Genomic DNA, 16,131 nt, shown 5'->3' with positions numbered 1-16,131 from the left:
AATGCTAACCTCCCCTGTTATTGTAATGGTGAGAGGTTAGCATGTCTTGGGGGTATGATATAAAATGCTAACCTCCTCTGTTGTAATGGTGAGAGGTTAGCATGGGTGTATCAAGGTGCTGGAGTACAGAGCCAAAACAACAAAAAATCTCTCACTATCCGAATACTGTTGGAGCTCACTGTTTCCTCCAAGATGATTTTCAGATCAGTTTGTCTTCAGGATGTCATAGTAATGGGTATATTATCTTCCATCTCCAGTGTGCCAGGACGTTCCTGAACCTGATGGCTCACATCTCTAAGGAGCAGACTGTCCAGTACATCCTCACCCTAATTGATGATACCCTGCAGGTAACACCTGCTTACAGACACACATGCACACACTTATACACGCTTACATTTGGACAAATGAGATGCAAATATACAGTACCAGTCAAAGGTTTGGACACACCTACTCATTCAAGGGTTTTTCTTTCTTTTTAGTATTTTCTACATTGTAGAATAATAGTGAAGACATCAAAACTATGAAATAACACATATGGAATCATTCAGTAACCAAAAAAGTGTGAAAGAAATCCAAATATATTTTAGATTTGAAGTTCTAAAAGTAGCCACCCTTTGCCTTGATGACAGCTTGCACACTCTTGGCATTCTCTTAACCAGCTTCATGAGGAATGCTTTTCCAACAGTCTTGAAGGAGTTCCCACATATGCTGAGCACTTGTTGGCTGCTTTTCCTTTACTCCGCAGTGTAACTCATCCCAAACCATCTCAGTTGGGTTGAGATCAGGTGATTGTGGAGGCCAGGTCATCTGATGCACCACTCCATCACTCTCCTTCTTGGTCAAATAGCCCTTACACAGCCTGGAGGTTTGTTGGGTCATTGTCCTGTTGAAAAACAAATGATGATCCCAATAAGCTCATACCAGATGGGATGGCGTATCGCTGCAGACTGCTGTGGTAACCATGCTGGTTACGTGTGCCTTGAATTCTAAATAAATCACTGACAGTGTCACCAGCAAAGCACCATCACACCTCATCCTCCTCCATGCTTCACGGTGGGAACCACACATGTGGAGATCATCCGTTCATCTACTCTGCGTCTCACAAAGACACGGCGGTTGGAACCAAAAATCTCAAATTTGGACTCGTCAGACCAAGGGACAGATTTCCACCGCTCTAATGTCCATTGCTCGTTTTTCTTGGCCCAAACAAGTCTTCTTATTGGTGTCCTTTAGTAGTGGTTTCTTTGCGGGAATTCGACCATGAAGGCCTGATTTACGCAGTCTCCTCTGAACAGTTGATGTTGATGTGTCTGTTACTTGAACGGTGAAGCATATTTGAGGCAGTTAACTCTAATGAATTTATCCTCTGCAGCAGAGGTAACTCTGGGTCTTCCTTTCCTGTGTCGGTCCTCATGAGAGCCAGTTTCATCATAGTTTTTGCGACTGCACTTGAAGAAACGTTCAAAGTTCTTGAAATGTTCCGCATTGAATGACCTTCATGTCTTAAAGTTTCTCTTTGAATATTTGAGTTGTTTTTGCTGTAATATGGACTTAGTCTTTTATCAAATAGGGCTGTCTTCTGTATACCACCCCTACCTTGTCACAACACGACTGATTGGCTGAAACGCATTAAGAAGGAAAGACATTTCACAAATCAACTTTTAACAAGGCACACCTGATAATTGAAATGCATTCCAGGTGAGTACCTCATGAAGCTGGTTGAGAGAATGCCAAGCATGTGCAAAACTGTCATGAAGGCAAAGGGTGGCTACTTTGAAGAATCTCAAATGTTTTGAATTGTTAAACACTTTTTTGGTTACTACATGATTCCATTTGTGTTATTTCATAGTTTTGATGTCTTCACTATTCTACAATGTAGAAAATACTACAAATAAAGAAAAACCCTTCAATGAGTAAGTGTGTCCAAACTTTTGTCTGGTACTCAACATTAGCATATAACCTTCTATAATTTCACTTATTAACTTTTACTGTTCTTCCTCCCTGAATCTCTCTGGACAGTTATTACTGTTAGTTAAGTTCACTTATTGACTTTTGTCTGGGGATTTCAATGTAGGTGTCACGGATCCCTCCGGAACTTTCATTACGCACACCTGTCCCCTATTCCCACTGATTAGTACTTGTATAAGTGTGCCCTTTGGTTTCCATTGGGCTGTCCATTATTGTTCCCATGTCCGTTGGTGGTGTGAGTACCTATGCGTTGGTGCAGCTGTTATGCTGCGTGCTATATATATTGTGTATTACGGGTAAAGTCCCGAGTCGTTCAACCAGGTTTATCCTCACTCTTTTGTTTGGGTACAGCCCAGTGTTTTTGTATATGTGTTTGTTTTGGTTGTATTTGGGGTAGCAGGTAGCCTAGTGGTTAGAGCTTTGGGTCAGTAACCGAAAGGTTGCTAGATGCAATCCCCAGCTGTCAAGGTAAAATTCTGTTGTTCTGCCTCTGAACAAGGCAGTTGTAAATAAGAATTTGTTCTTAACTGACTTGCCTAGTTAAATAAAGGTAAAATAAATTAAAACTTATTGTGTATTCTCTCTCCTGTCTCCAAAATCTTTTATACCAGCGTGACAGTAGAACCACTAGAGGTTAACATCTTAAGGATCTGACCCTTTTTTTCCCCGCCTAAAATGACATACCCAAATCTAACTACCTAAAGCTCAGGAACTGAGCAAGGATAAGCATATGCTTGTTACCATTTGAAAGGAAACACTTTGAAGTTTGTGGAAATGTGAAACTAATGTAGGAGAATAACACATTAGATCTTGTAAAACATGCGTTTACATTTTTTGGTTCCATTATCTTTGAAATGCAAGAGAAAGGCCATAATATAATATTGCAATTTTGATTTTGGCCACTAGGTGGTGTGTGTGTAAACTTTCAGATTGATCCAGTGAAGCATGGCAGTACTGGACAATATTTTATATTAAGTTTGCCCAAATGTGCCGAATTGGTCAATTGATACATTTTCAAGTACATAACTATAGAGAAAATACAAAAGTGCTACGGTAATAAAACATTTAAGTTTACACACTCCCAGGAATGTCATACATGATGGATCATTAGCTTATACACTAACTTTCACACATCTACAGTTGAAGTTGGAAGTTTACATGCACCTTAGCCAAATACATTTAACTTCTTTCGGCTCATTGGGACGCTAGCATCCCACTTCGACAACATCCGGTGAAATTGCTGAGCGCAAAATTCAAAAAACAAAAGTAGTAATATTAAACATTCATAAAAATACAAGTGTTATACACCATTCTTTAGCTTAGAATCTTGGTAATCGAACCACTTTGTCCGATTTACAATAGGCTTTACGGCGAAAGCATAGCATTTGATCGTCTGAGGACAGCGCCTCGCCCACTTTCTGCATTAACATGAATTCATAACCTGCACAGATGTCACAACTCAAAAATAGCGATAAAATAAATCACTTACCTTTTGAAGATCTTCACCATTTTGCAATCCAAAGGGTCCCAGTTACACAATGAATGGTCGCTTTGTTCGATAAAGTCCTTTTTATATCCCAAAAATATCCATTTATTTGGCGCGTTTGATTCAGAAATCCACCTGTTCCAACTCGCCCAACATGCCTACAAAGGAGTCTAAAAAGTTACCTGTAAAGTTCGTCCAAACAATTCAAACAACGTTTCTAATCCAAACTCAGGTACCCTAATATGTAAATAATCGATCAAATTTAAGACGGAATATACGGTGTTCAATACCGGAGAAAAAGAACGAGGAGCGCGCACTCATTCATGCGCGCCAAAAGACTAGAGTCCTTCTGAGGGATACTTTGAAAGAATACGAATACTTCTTCATTTTTCAAAAAACAAGCATGAAACAATTTCTAAAGACTGACATCTAGTGGAAGCCATAGGAACTGCAATCTGGGTCCTAATTATTAGACTTTCCCATAGAAAAGCATTGAAAAGTCCAATGAGGATTGTCCTCGGGTTTCGCCTGCCAAATCAGTTATGTTATACTCACAGACATTATTTGAACAGTTTTAGAAATTTTAGAGTGTTTTCTATCCAATACTACCATGCATATGCATATCCTAGCGTCTGGGCCTGAGTAACAGGCAGTTTACTTTGGGCACCTTAGTCATCCAAACTTCTGAATACTGCCCCCTAGCCTTAAAAAGTTAACCTCTACAGGATCGGTGTCCCTATACCGTGACGGTTGAGCTAACGTGCGCTAATGTGATTAGCATGACGTTGTAAGTAACAGCAAACTTTCCAGAACAAAGACATGTCTTAAAAAGTCAGAAAGCTTAACTTCTATGGGCTACATGGGACGCTAGCGTCCCACCTGCGGGACACACTATTCAACAGCCAGTGAAATAGCATGGCACGAAATACAAAACAGCAAAAATCTCAATTTCATTTTCTAAAACAATCAACTATTTTACACCATTTTAAAGATAAACTTCTCATTAATCTAACCACATTGTCCGATTTCAAAAAGGATTTACGGCGAAAGCATAAAATTAGATTATGTTAGGACATAAACTTCACAAGAAAAACCACACAGCCATTTTCCAAGCAAGGACATGCATCACAAAAACCTAAAATACAGCTAAAATATTCACTAACCTTTGATCTTCATCAGATGGCACTCATAGAACTTCAAGTTACACAATACATGCATGTTTTGCTCGGTAAAGTTCATATTTATATATAAAAAAAACATTTTACATTGGCGCATGATGTTCAGAAAATGTATTCCCACAAAAACTTCCAGTGAATGATCACATCAATTTACAAAAATACTCATCATAAACGTTGATAAAATTTACAACAGTTATTTAAAGAATTATAGATATACTTCTCCTTAATGCAACCGCTGTGTCAGATTTTAAAATAGCTTTATGGAGAAAGCACATTTTTCAATATTCTGAGTACATAGCTCAGCCATCAAAGCAAGCTATACAGATACCCGCCAAGTTCTGGGGTCAACTAAACTCAGAATTAGTATTATAAATATTCTCTTACCTTTGCTGATCTTCGTCAGAATGCACTCCTAGGACTCCTACTTCCACAATAAATTTTCTTTTTGTTCAAAATACTCCATATTTATGTCCAAATACCTCCGTTTTGTTCATGCGTTCAGATCACTATCCAAAGGCATAACGCGTGAGCGTAAATCCAGAAACTAAAAGTCAAATAGTTCCATTACCGTTCGTAGAAACATGTCAAACGTTGTTTACAATCAATCCTTAGGGTCTTTTTAACATAAAACGTCGATAATATTCCAACCGGACAATAGCGTATTCATTACAGAGGAAAAAGAAGGAGCGGCGCGCCAAACGTGCCCACGCAGTAAACAACTCACTGGTCCCAGGCAGTCCACTCATTGACTGAGCTCCTATTCTCTGCCCAGTAACAGGAGAAGGATGAAACACGTTTCTAAAGGCTGTTGACAGCCAATGGAAGCCTTAGGAAGTGCAACGTGACCCCACAGACACTGTAGTTTCGATAGGGATTCAAAAGAACTACAATTCTCAGATTTCCCACTTCCTGGTTGGATTCTTCTCAGGTTTTTGCCTGCCATATGAGTTCTGTTATACTCACAGACATCATTCAAACAGTTTTAGAAACTTCAGAGTGTTTTCTATCCAAATCTACTAATAATAGAAGATTTCAAGCAGGAAGTGGCCTGTCTGAGAAGTAGTGTTTCATCTTGGCTCTTTTTATTGAAGACTCAGGATCTGTGCAATAACGTGACACTTCCTACGTCTTCCATAGGGTCTCAGAGCCCGGGAAAACGTTGAACGATATCGAGGCAGGCTCTGGCTGAAACACGTTATCGCTTTTGGCAAGTGGCCACTCAGAGTACTATGGGTTTAGGCGCATGCCCGCTTCGACCGAATGCTTTCTTTTCCTTTGTCTGTTTATCTAAACGCAGATTCCCGGTCGGAATATTATCGCTTTTTTATGAGAAAAATGGCATAAAAATTGATTTTAAACAGCGGTTGACATGCTTCGAAGTACGGTAATGGAATATTTAGAATTCTTTTGTCACGAATTGCGCCATGCTCGTCACCCTTATTTACCCTTTAGGATAGTGTCTAGAACGCACGAACAAAACGCCGCTGTTTGGATATAACGATGGATTATTTTGGACCAAACCAACATTTTTTATTGAAGTAGAAGTCCTGGGAGTGCATTCTGACGAAGACAACAAAGGTAATAACATTTTTCTTATAGTAAATCTGACTTTGATGAGTGCTAAACCTGCTGGGTGTCTAAATAGCTAGCCCTGTGATGCCGGGCTATCTACTGAGAATATTGCAAAATGTGCTTTCACCGAAAAGCTATTTTAAAATCGGACATATCGAGTGCATAGAGGAGTTCTGTATCTATAATTCTTAAAATAATTGTTATGCTTTTTGTGAACGTTTATCGTGAGTAATTTAGTAAATTCACCGGAAGTGTTCGGTGGGAATGCTAGTCACATGCTAATGTAAAAAGCTGGTTTTTGACATAAATATGAACTTGATTGAACAAAACATGCATGTATTGTATAACATAATGTCCTAGGGTTGTCATCTGATGAAGATCATCAAAGGTTAGTGCTACATTTAGCTGTGGTTTGGGTTTATGTGACATTATATGCTAGCTTGAAAAATGGGTGTCTGATTATTTCTGGCTCAGTACTCTGCTGACAATCTAATGTTTTGCTTTCATTGTAAAGCCTTTTTGAAATCGGATAGCCCATAGAGGTTAACAAACTATAGTTTTGGCAAGTCGGTTAGGACATCTACTTTGTGCATGAGACAAGTAATTTTTCCAACAATTGTTTACAGACAGATTACTTCACTTATAATTCACTGTATCACAATTCTAGTGAGTCAGAAGTTTACATACACTAAGTTGACTGTGCCTTTAAATATCTTGGAAAAGTCCAGAAAATGTATGTCATGGCTTTAGAAGATTCTCATAGGCTAATTGACATCATTTGAGTCAATTGGAGGTGTACCTGTGGATGAATTTCAATGCCTACCTTCAAACTCAGTGCCTTTTCACATGACATCATGGGAAAATCAAAAGAAATCAGCCAAGATCTCAGGAAAAAAAATGGTAGACCTCCACAAGTCTGGTTCATCCTTGGGAGCAATTTCCAAACGCCTGAAGGTACCACGTTCATCTGTACAAATAATAGTAAGCAAGTATAAACACCATGGGACCCCGCAGCCGTCAGACCGCTCAGGAAGGAGATGTGTTCTGTCTCCTTGAAATGAACGTACTTTGGTGTGAAAAGTGCAAATCAATCCCAGAACAACAGCGAAGGACCTTGTGACGATGGAGGACACAGGTACAAACGTAAACTATATCCACATAACCTGAAAGGCCGCTCAGCAAGGAAGATGCCACTGCTCCAAAAACACCATAAAAAATGCCAGACTACGGTTTGCAACTGCACATGGGGACAAAGATCGTACTTTTTGGAGAAATGTCCTCTGGTCTGATGAAACAAAAATAGAACTGTTTGGCCATAATGACCATCGTTATGTTTGGAGGAAAAAGGGGGAAGCTTGCCAGTCGAAGAACACCATCTCAACCATGAAGCACGGGGGTGGCAGCATCATGTTGTGGGGGTGCTTTGCTGCAGGAGGGACTAGTGCACTTCACAAAATAGATGACTTCATGAGGAAGAACAATTATGTAGATATATTGAAGCAACATTGGTCACAAATGGGTCTTCCAAATGGACAATGACCCCAAGCATACTTCCAAAGTTGTCAAAATGGCTTAAGGACAACAAAGTCAAGGTATTGGAGTGGCCATCACAAAGCCTTGACCTCAATCCTATAGAACATTTGTGGGCAGAAGTGAAAAAGAGTGTGCGAGCAAGGAGGCCTACAAACCTGACTCCGTTACACCAGCTCTGTCAGGAGGAATGTGCCAAAATTCACCCAACATATTGTGGGAAGCTTGTGGAAGGCTACTCGAAACGTTTGACCCAAGTTAAACAATTTAAAGGCAATGCTACCAAATACTGAGTGTATGTAAACTTCTGACCCACTGGTAATGTGATGAAAGAAATAAAAGCTGAAATAAATAATTCTCTCGACTATTATTCTGACATTTCACATTCTTAAAATAAAGTGGTGATCCTAACTGACCTAAGACAGGGCATTTTTACTAGGATTAAAATGTCAGGAATTGTGAAAAACTGAGTTTAAAACCGGGTTCTAGTGTTTCTGTATGAGAACCGCTAGAGGTTAAAACAGGGTTCTCTTCTGTTCCTTCAGAACTACTAGAAACTTCAAACTCAACTCTGGACTTCGAAACCAGTTCCACTGCATTTTTTCATTATTCCCCTCTAATCAGGGACTGATTTAGAAGTGGGACACCAGGTTTGCAATTCATTGTCAGGTAGAACAGAAAACCAGCAGGCTCTGGACCTCGCAGGTTAAGAGTTGAATATCCCTGCACTAGAAGAGAAAACCGATTTCTTGTGTTCCTTTAGAACCACTAGATGTTAAAACAGGGTTCTGTTGTGTTTCTGTAGGAGAACCACCAGAGGGTGAACATCTTCTTTGACTACGCCAAGAAGACAAAGAGCACTGCCTGGTCCTACTTTCTTCCCATGCTCAACCGCCAGGACCTGTTTACCGTCCACATGGTTAGTATCACTACGCCACCCACTAGCCTACAGCTATCACCGAGGGAGGGAGGGAGGGAGGTGGGATATGGGAGGAAATGGTGAAAGGAAGTGTCCTGAGGGAGAGATTAAGAAAAGTTGAAGAGGAGGAAAAGATGGACTATTCAAAGGCATATTGCTTATGTTTTCAGAATGACCAGAAGGTTATTTGCATGAAGATTACATTTACATTTTTGTATGGCCTTTCGTATAAAGTATACTGAACAAAAAATATAAACGCAACATGTAAAGTGTTGATCCCATGTTTCATGAGCTGAAATAAAAGATCCTAGAAATTGTACAAAAAGCTTATTTCTCTCAAATGTTGTGCACAAATTTGTTTACGTCCCTGTTAGTGAGTATTTCTCCTTTTGCCAAGATAATCCATCCACCTGACAGGGGTGGCATATCAAGAAGCTGATTAAACAGCATGATCATCATGGGCTCCTGAGTGGCACAGCGGTCTAAGGCACTGCATCTCAGTGCAAGAGGTGTCACTACAGACCCTCTATTCCAGGCTGTATCATATCCGGCCGAGATTGAGAGTCCCATAGGGCAGCGCGCAATTGGCCCAGCGTTGGCTGGGGTAGATCGTCATTGTAAATAATTTGTTCTATACCGACTTACCTAGTTAAATAAAAAGAAGAAAAAAAAGAAATGACACAGGTGCACCTTGTGCTGGGGACAATAAAAAGCCACTCTAAATTGTGCATTTTGTTACGCAACGCAATGCCACAGTTTTTAAGTTTTGAGGGAGCGTTAAATTGGCATGCTGACTGCAGAAATGTCTACCAGAGCTGTTGCCAGATAATTTTATAATTTCTCTACCATAATGGGAATGTAATTCTGCTTTGAAAGTTGATAAAGTAGGTAACCCCACTTTTGAGAAAATGGCCCTTGAATGTTTTTGTACACCTACTGGAGAGCTCTTCTTTGTCTACACCTATTCAGCATCATTCACACCCTCTTAAGCCTTAGCCCCATCTATCTCTTTAAGGATTCACATGTGAGGCCATGTGCCACATCTAACTAAGTGGATGGGTCACTATTGTCTAGACATGTACATAAAATACAAGATGGCCGTAGTAACCTCCAGACACACCTGGCTAACTTGATGGGTCATGTAATCATGTGGCAGAGTGGAGTCTTTTTTTGTTTAGATATGTAGCTAGCTAGCTAAACTATGAACCATAATCCCAACCCATGCACAAGCAAAACAAATGGATTGTCACAGTCAGCCACCATGCATGAAATGCTGTAGTATGAATCTGTAGGAAGCTAAATCTAACCAACTAGGTTCAATGCTAGCTAGCTTGCTAACTTTAGGCTATAACTAGCAATTCAAATGGATTTCTGAGATACCAATAATATTACTACACAGATCATACACGCATCATGTTCGCTAGCTAACAGTATGCTTGAATTTAAAATGAAAACGACTGACAAAATTAGAAACAAATATTATCTGTAAATGTAGTTAGACTTTTATTCATATAGATGGATGAAATCTTCACGCCAGACTGGAACCCCTTTAACTAAGACGTCCTGTGTCTTTTCCGTTTTGTTTGTGCAGCTTGTTTGGCTCGTTGTGTCAAGTCACTCCGGTTCACGCTGACTGTGTGCAGAAAGTAGTCCATAACTTTTTCCCACTGATCTTTGTCGATAGGGTCTGCTAAATTCAGTGCAGCAATGTTGTTGAGAACAGTAGCAAAACTTTTGCAGTTCTCTATGGCTAACGTTATATCTGTCAAAAAAGCTGCGGTAGCAAGGATTATCTACACATACTGAGCAGCTCATGTTATAGACCAAAGCGTGCTACATGGCAGACCGATCCGAAACTCGTTTCAGCATGTCCAGCCCATCCATTATCTCAGCCAATCATGGCTAGTGAGAAGGTTCCTCACTTTTTCCTAGGCTAAGCCAACTAGGCTCGTAATTAAAATGCTTTATTCGTATTTACAGATGGCATACAATTCTGATATTAAGGCACATGAAAGTTCACATGTTCCAGAAGGCATTTCTGCTCAGAACTCAGCAAAAAAATAAAACGTTCCGTTTTCAGGACCCTGTCTTTCAAAGATAATTCGTAAAAATCCAAATAACTTCACAGATCTTCATTGTAAAGGGTTTAAACACTGTTTCCCATGCTTGTTTAATGAACCATAAACAATTAATGAACATGCACCTGTGGAACGGTCGTTAAGACACTAACAGCTTACAGACGGTAGGCAATTAAGGTTCCCTGCTCATCTGCGTGAACGTGCCTTAGGCATGTTGCAAGGAGGCATGAGGACTGCAGATGTGGCCAAGGCAATCAATTGCAATGTCCGTACTGTGAGACGCCTAAGACAACACTACAGGGAGACAGGACGGACAGCTGATCATCCTCGCAGTGGCAGACCACGTGTAACAACACCTGCACAGGATCGGTGCATCCGAACATCACACCTGCGGGACAGGTACAGGATGGCAACAACAACTGCCTGAGTTACACCAGGAATGCACAATCCCTCCATCAGTGATCAGACTGTCCGCAATAGGCTGAGAGAGGCTGGACTGAGGGCTTGTGGGTCTGTTGTAAGGCAGGTCCTCACCAGACATCACCGGCAACAACGTCGCCTATGGGCACAAACCCACCGTCGCTGGACCAGACAAGACTGGCAAAAAGTGCTCTTCACTGACGAGTCGCGGTTTTGTCTCATGAGGGGTGTTATCATCGAAGGAATGAGCGTTACACCGAGGCCTGTACTCTGGAGCTGGATTGAGGTGGAGGGTGCGTCATGGTCTGGGGTGGTGTCACAGCATCATCGGACTGAGCTTTTTGTCATTGCAGGCAATCTCAACGCTGTGCGTTACAGGGAAGACATCCTCCTTCCTTATGTGGTACCCTTCCTACAGGCTCATCCTGACATGACCCTCCAGCATGACAATGCCACCAGCCATACTGCTGGTTCTGTGTGTGATTTCTTGCAGGACAGGAATGTCATTGTTCTGCCATGGCCAACGAAGAGCCCGGATCTTAATCCCATTGAGCACGTCTGGGACCTGTTGGATCGGAGGGTGAGGGCTAGGGCCATTCCCCCCAGAAATGTCTGGGAACTTGCAGGTACCTTGGTGGAAGAGTGGGGTAACATCTCACAGCAAGAACTGGCAAATCTGGTGCAGTCCATGAGGAGGAGATGCACGGCAGTACTTAATGCAGCTGGTGGCCACACCAGATACTGACTGTTACTTTTGATTTTGACCCCCCCTTTTAGGGACACATTATTCAATTTCTGTTAGTGACATGTCTGTGGAACTTGTTCAGTTAATGTCTCAGTTGTTGAATCTTGTTATGTTCATACAAATATTTACACATGTTAAGTTTGCTGAAAATAAACGCATTTGACAGTGAGAGGACATTTCTTTTTTTGCTGAGTTCATATTTTTATTTGCAGTAATCCATTCAGGTGTATTTTTTTGCTTTTGGTGAATGCGTTCTAATGATCTAAAGTCACGCTGTTGCTACTTCCTGTAATAAAAAAATTAACTAGTCCGTTCAAAGTGAATGATTTGAGGCCTGTGTGGCAAATGGCTTATTTGCATATAGGCCTGCTGTAGCTCTGATTGGCTATGGCGTACCAGTCTGCGTAGACTCTGGTCCTGGACAAGACAGATGATTTTATTAGGTTTTATTTACTGCAGTGTCTATTAATTGTCCAAACGCACAGACGCTTTCCCACTCAATATCGCTGTAGAATTTTCACAAATGCCTTACTCTACGTCATTCCCAAACATTCTATGAATTCATGAAAACCTGAAAATGACCATATCTAAGTGCTCGCTTGTCAGAAAATGTAAAAAGAAGTTATAAAATTGTTCCTGGGGGTGTATATGAAATGTTTATAAGATTTGAAGTTGCTAAAACTGTCAGTTCCACTTTAATATTGAGCAGGCTCAGGCTTGGCTTTAGGGTCTCACTTGTAGTCTCTCCTCTCTCCCAGGCGGCCAGGATCATTGCTAAGCTAGCAGCCTGGGGTCGTGACCTGATGGAGGGAAGTGACCTCAACTACTACTTCAACTGGATCAAGACCCAGCTCAGCTCCCAGGTATATAACCCTCCAACCCTCTGAACTAAAACCACATGTATATCAGACCCAGCTCCCAGGTATATAACCCTCCAACCCTCTGAACTTCCACACACACGCCGGTATCGAACATACACATGCCGGGTTTTAATGTAGAATCCTCCAATCCTCTATATGTAATTATTGGTGGAGAGTCACGTCATATATTTTCTGTAGGCCTACCAATAGTGTCTTAGACAGCTGCGCCACTCGGGAGGCCCCATCCACAAAGTATCAAAATACAGAGGTGTTGGTAAAGGTACATTGTCCTGCTAATAGCCCATAATGGGCTATTATAGTACTGTACAGGGTGTCCAGGTCAGGATAACAAACATTTATTTATTTATTAAAGACTATCAGAATGTTGGTACTTATTTATTTTGATCCAAAGCCATGAATGAGTGAGTCACTCAGCTTGATGTAGGTGCCAGGCTATATGACTGTGCCATCAACTTGATAATATATAACTATATTTTGGAGGTTTATTTCTAGCGATTGTAATCTGAATAAAGGCCAAAACATTTATTTCTGGTTTTAGAGGGAGAGAAACGCTGGGCCAACTGTGCGCTGCCCTACGGGACTTCCCATCACGGTCGGATGTGATAAATAATAATAATAATTTTTGTTGTATTATTTGTTTTGTCTTTTCTGGTGGATTAAATCACGGTCAACCTAACTAAGAAATACATTTGACGGTAGAATTCTCTCCCTACCTTCTTTCTAGGAATGTCTATTGTCTAGCTACCTGCTAATAGCCATAATGGCACTGTAAAACATGACCATGTGTGTGTTTGAAAGAGTATTTTTCACTGAGCAACAATTTGTTTACCTTCATTAGACAGCTTTGTTCCAATATTTCTGTAATTCAGTGATATTTATTCCCATGGTAATTTGTTATGGTTCCATAACTAAATAAACATCGAAGGAGTATTTTTATCCTTATTTTATTAAAGAAAGCATAAAGATGCTGATGAAAAAATACAGTACTGTACAGTATATGCTTTTACGTTTGGATAATAAAGCATTATTTTTATTTAACCTTTATTTAATTATCGATTTTATTACACAGTATGCCTACACATTGATAGGCTATATACATTTTTTTTGTTGAGAAAATGCCCTGGAACCTTTACTTTTGGTGATCCTCTCAGCTCTGGCTCATTTTCAAAGTCCTCTCGTGGTGGTCCTAACCCTGGAACGGGTAGCACCATAGAAAGAAGCTGGCTTGATGAAAACCATGTCCATTTCGTCTGTTCTCTTTGATCGCAATGTCATTTTTTGCAGGTAGAGGAAGGTTCACAACTATAGTAGCCGGGCTATAAAGAGTCTTTTGTCCTGCTAATCGGCTACAAGTGTTTGAAAACCTGTTTTCAAAATGCCGCCAGCTGTCCGTCATTACTGTAAATATAAACACAGCATCTTATTTACATTCTTTATTGTAACCACAATGAGTTTGTGATTAATTTGATTAATATTATGGTGTTTCTATAACAAGAAAAACGAAAAACACTCTGGGTTTGCGTTAGGATGGAACGGAAAATATTGCTCTGTACAAGGGTCAGGAGTACAGTACTGGGCTATTTAGCTAAAGAATCCCTTGTCGTGCGGGAGACCGGGGTTCAATTCCCCGACAGGGAGGAAGGAGTAGGCTGTCCTTGTAAATAAGAATTTGTTCTTAACTGACTTGCCTAGATAAATAAAGGTTACTCTAAGAGCATAACATTTCTACACCCTAATTGTAGTCTAACCAATACCCAAAAGGAGATTCAGTCAAAATAAAAATCTAATTGATTTATCAAGACCAGTCCCCATGCTTATCTCAGAGCAGCGCAAAACGGTGCTAAAATAGCTATGACGTGACTATGACGTGACTCTCCGCAAATAATTACATATAGAGGATTGGAGGATATTTCTGTAATTGTGACATTTATTCCCATAGTAATTTGTTATAGATCCATAACTAAATAAACATCGGCATTTTGAAAGAGTATTTTTATCATTATTTTATTAACGAAGCATAAAGATGCCATTATTAGTTACATTGTTTTAGTTTGAACATGTGGACTGGCACTAAGAGCGGGAACGTTTCCCTAGTCTGTGCCATTATTAGTGCAATGGCCCTTAAAGTGTTGCTAGGTGCTACCCAGTGTGGCGGGGTGGGGGTCCACCCACCCTCCTCCTCTTCCTCATGGGCTAGGTCTGTCTTCTGTGCGTGGCTCTGCTGCCCATCCCGTACCCCCTGCCCTCGTGCCTTGAACCTTGCACGCTTTCAGTGGATACAGCTGGAGAACTGCAAGGCAATCCCATTGTGCTATCTCAGTGGATACAGCTGGAGCACTGAAATCCCATTGTGCTATCTCAGTGGATACAGCTGGAGAACTGAAATCCCATTGTGCTCCACTTGGGAGCCATGACCAACATATATTGTCCTGCTAATACCAGGGTTAATAATATATCTGTGAGAATATCCAAGGGACTTTTATATCATTCTAAATTAATAATCACTTTGTTTACAAAATAACAATATTCTGCAGATTTTTTTTCCAAATAACGTAAAATGAGCGTGAAAAAGTTTTGGCCGGCACAGGTATTGAACCAGCATCTGTAGCAACACAGCTTGCACTGCTATGCAGTGTCTTAGACCATTGCGCCACTCAGGTGCTGTACAACGTGACCAGTCAGGAGTGGGCTACACAACTACAGTAAAAGCAAAATAAAATAATAAAAACCTTAGTGTAACAGTTTTAGTAAGTAATACTGAATTGTGCACAATTATCAGTTTCTATTTAGGTTTATGTTGCCCATTCATTGTCAGAGACACAGTAGGACCCAAAAGCATAATCAGTGCTCTAACTCCCCCTTGTGGTGGTCTGGAGCAATGAAGTGGTGATGCAGGGTACCGTACTAATCCACAAATTACCTCTAAGTACCACAGCATAATCACAAAACCTTTAGTGGAGAAACCACTGTAGCTAGATGTTTTCGAACTGTATTCACTGGTTATCTAGCTAGATTTTTCTGTCAGTGTTTGTCCTCTCTGTCTGAGTAAACATTACAGCTCGGGAACAGGGACTCCAACCTTCTTTGTAACCTTCTCTAGCTTTCATTGCGACACACTGTCCAGGGCCCGGTTTCCTAAAAGCATCTGAAAGGCTAAGTTAATCGTTAGAAACTTCGTAGGAGCATCGTTAACGAAGACGCTTGCGTCCCACCTACTCAACAGCCAGTGTAATCCCGTGGCGCGATATTCAAATACCTCAAAAATGCATGCATGCATGTTTTGTTCAATCAAGTTCATATTTATATCAAAAACCAGCTTTTTACATTAGCATGTGACTAGCATTCCCACCGAAC

The 16,131-nt window shown here is 40.6% G+C and overlaps 1 protein-coding gene across 6 annotated transcripts in view; it reads left to right on the top strand.

Moving 5' to 3' along the window:
• vath (Vacuolar proton pump subunit H) overlaps window positions 1–16,131 on the top strand; it is a 98,097-nt gene that overhangs the window by 21,641 nt on the left and 60,325 nt on the right. For all 6 annotated transcript variants that reach the window (NM_001140003.1, XM_045693604.1, XM_045693601.1 and 3 more), the window contains 3 exon segments: window positions 258–347; window positions 8,540–8,653; window positions 12,655–12,759. In NM_001140003.1, the coding sequence (NP_001133475.1) occupies window positions 258–347; window positions 8,540–8,653; window positions 12,655–12,759 (309 nt within the window).

This window comes from Salmo salar, chromosome ssa14, assembly GCF_905237065.1.
Source record: "Salmo salar chromosome ssa14, Ssal_v3.1, whole genome shotgun sequence".
In the NCBI taxonomy this organism is placed as follows: domain Eukaryota; kingdom Metazoa; phylum Chordata; class Actinopteri; order Salmoniformes; family Salmonidae; genus Salmo; species Salmo salar.
This window is presented reverse-complemented; position numbering and strand designations above follow the sequence as displayed.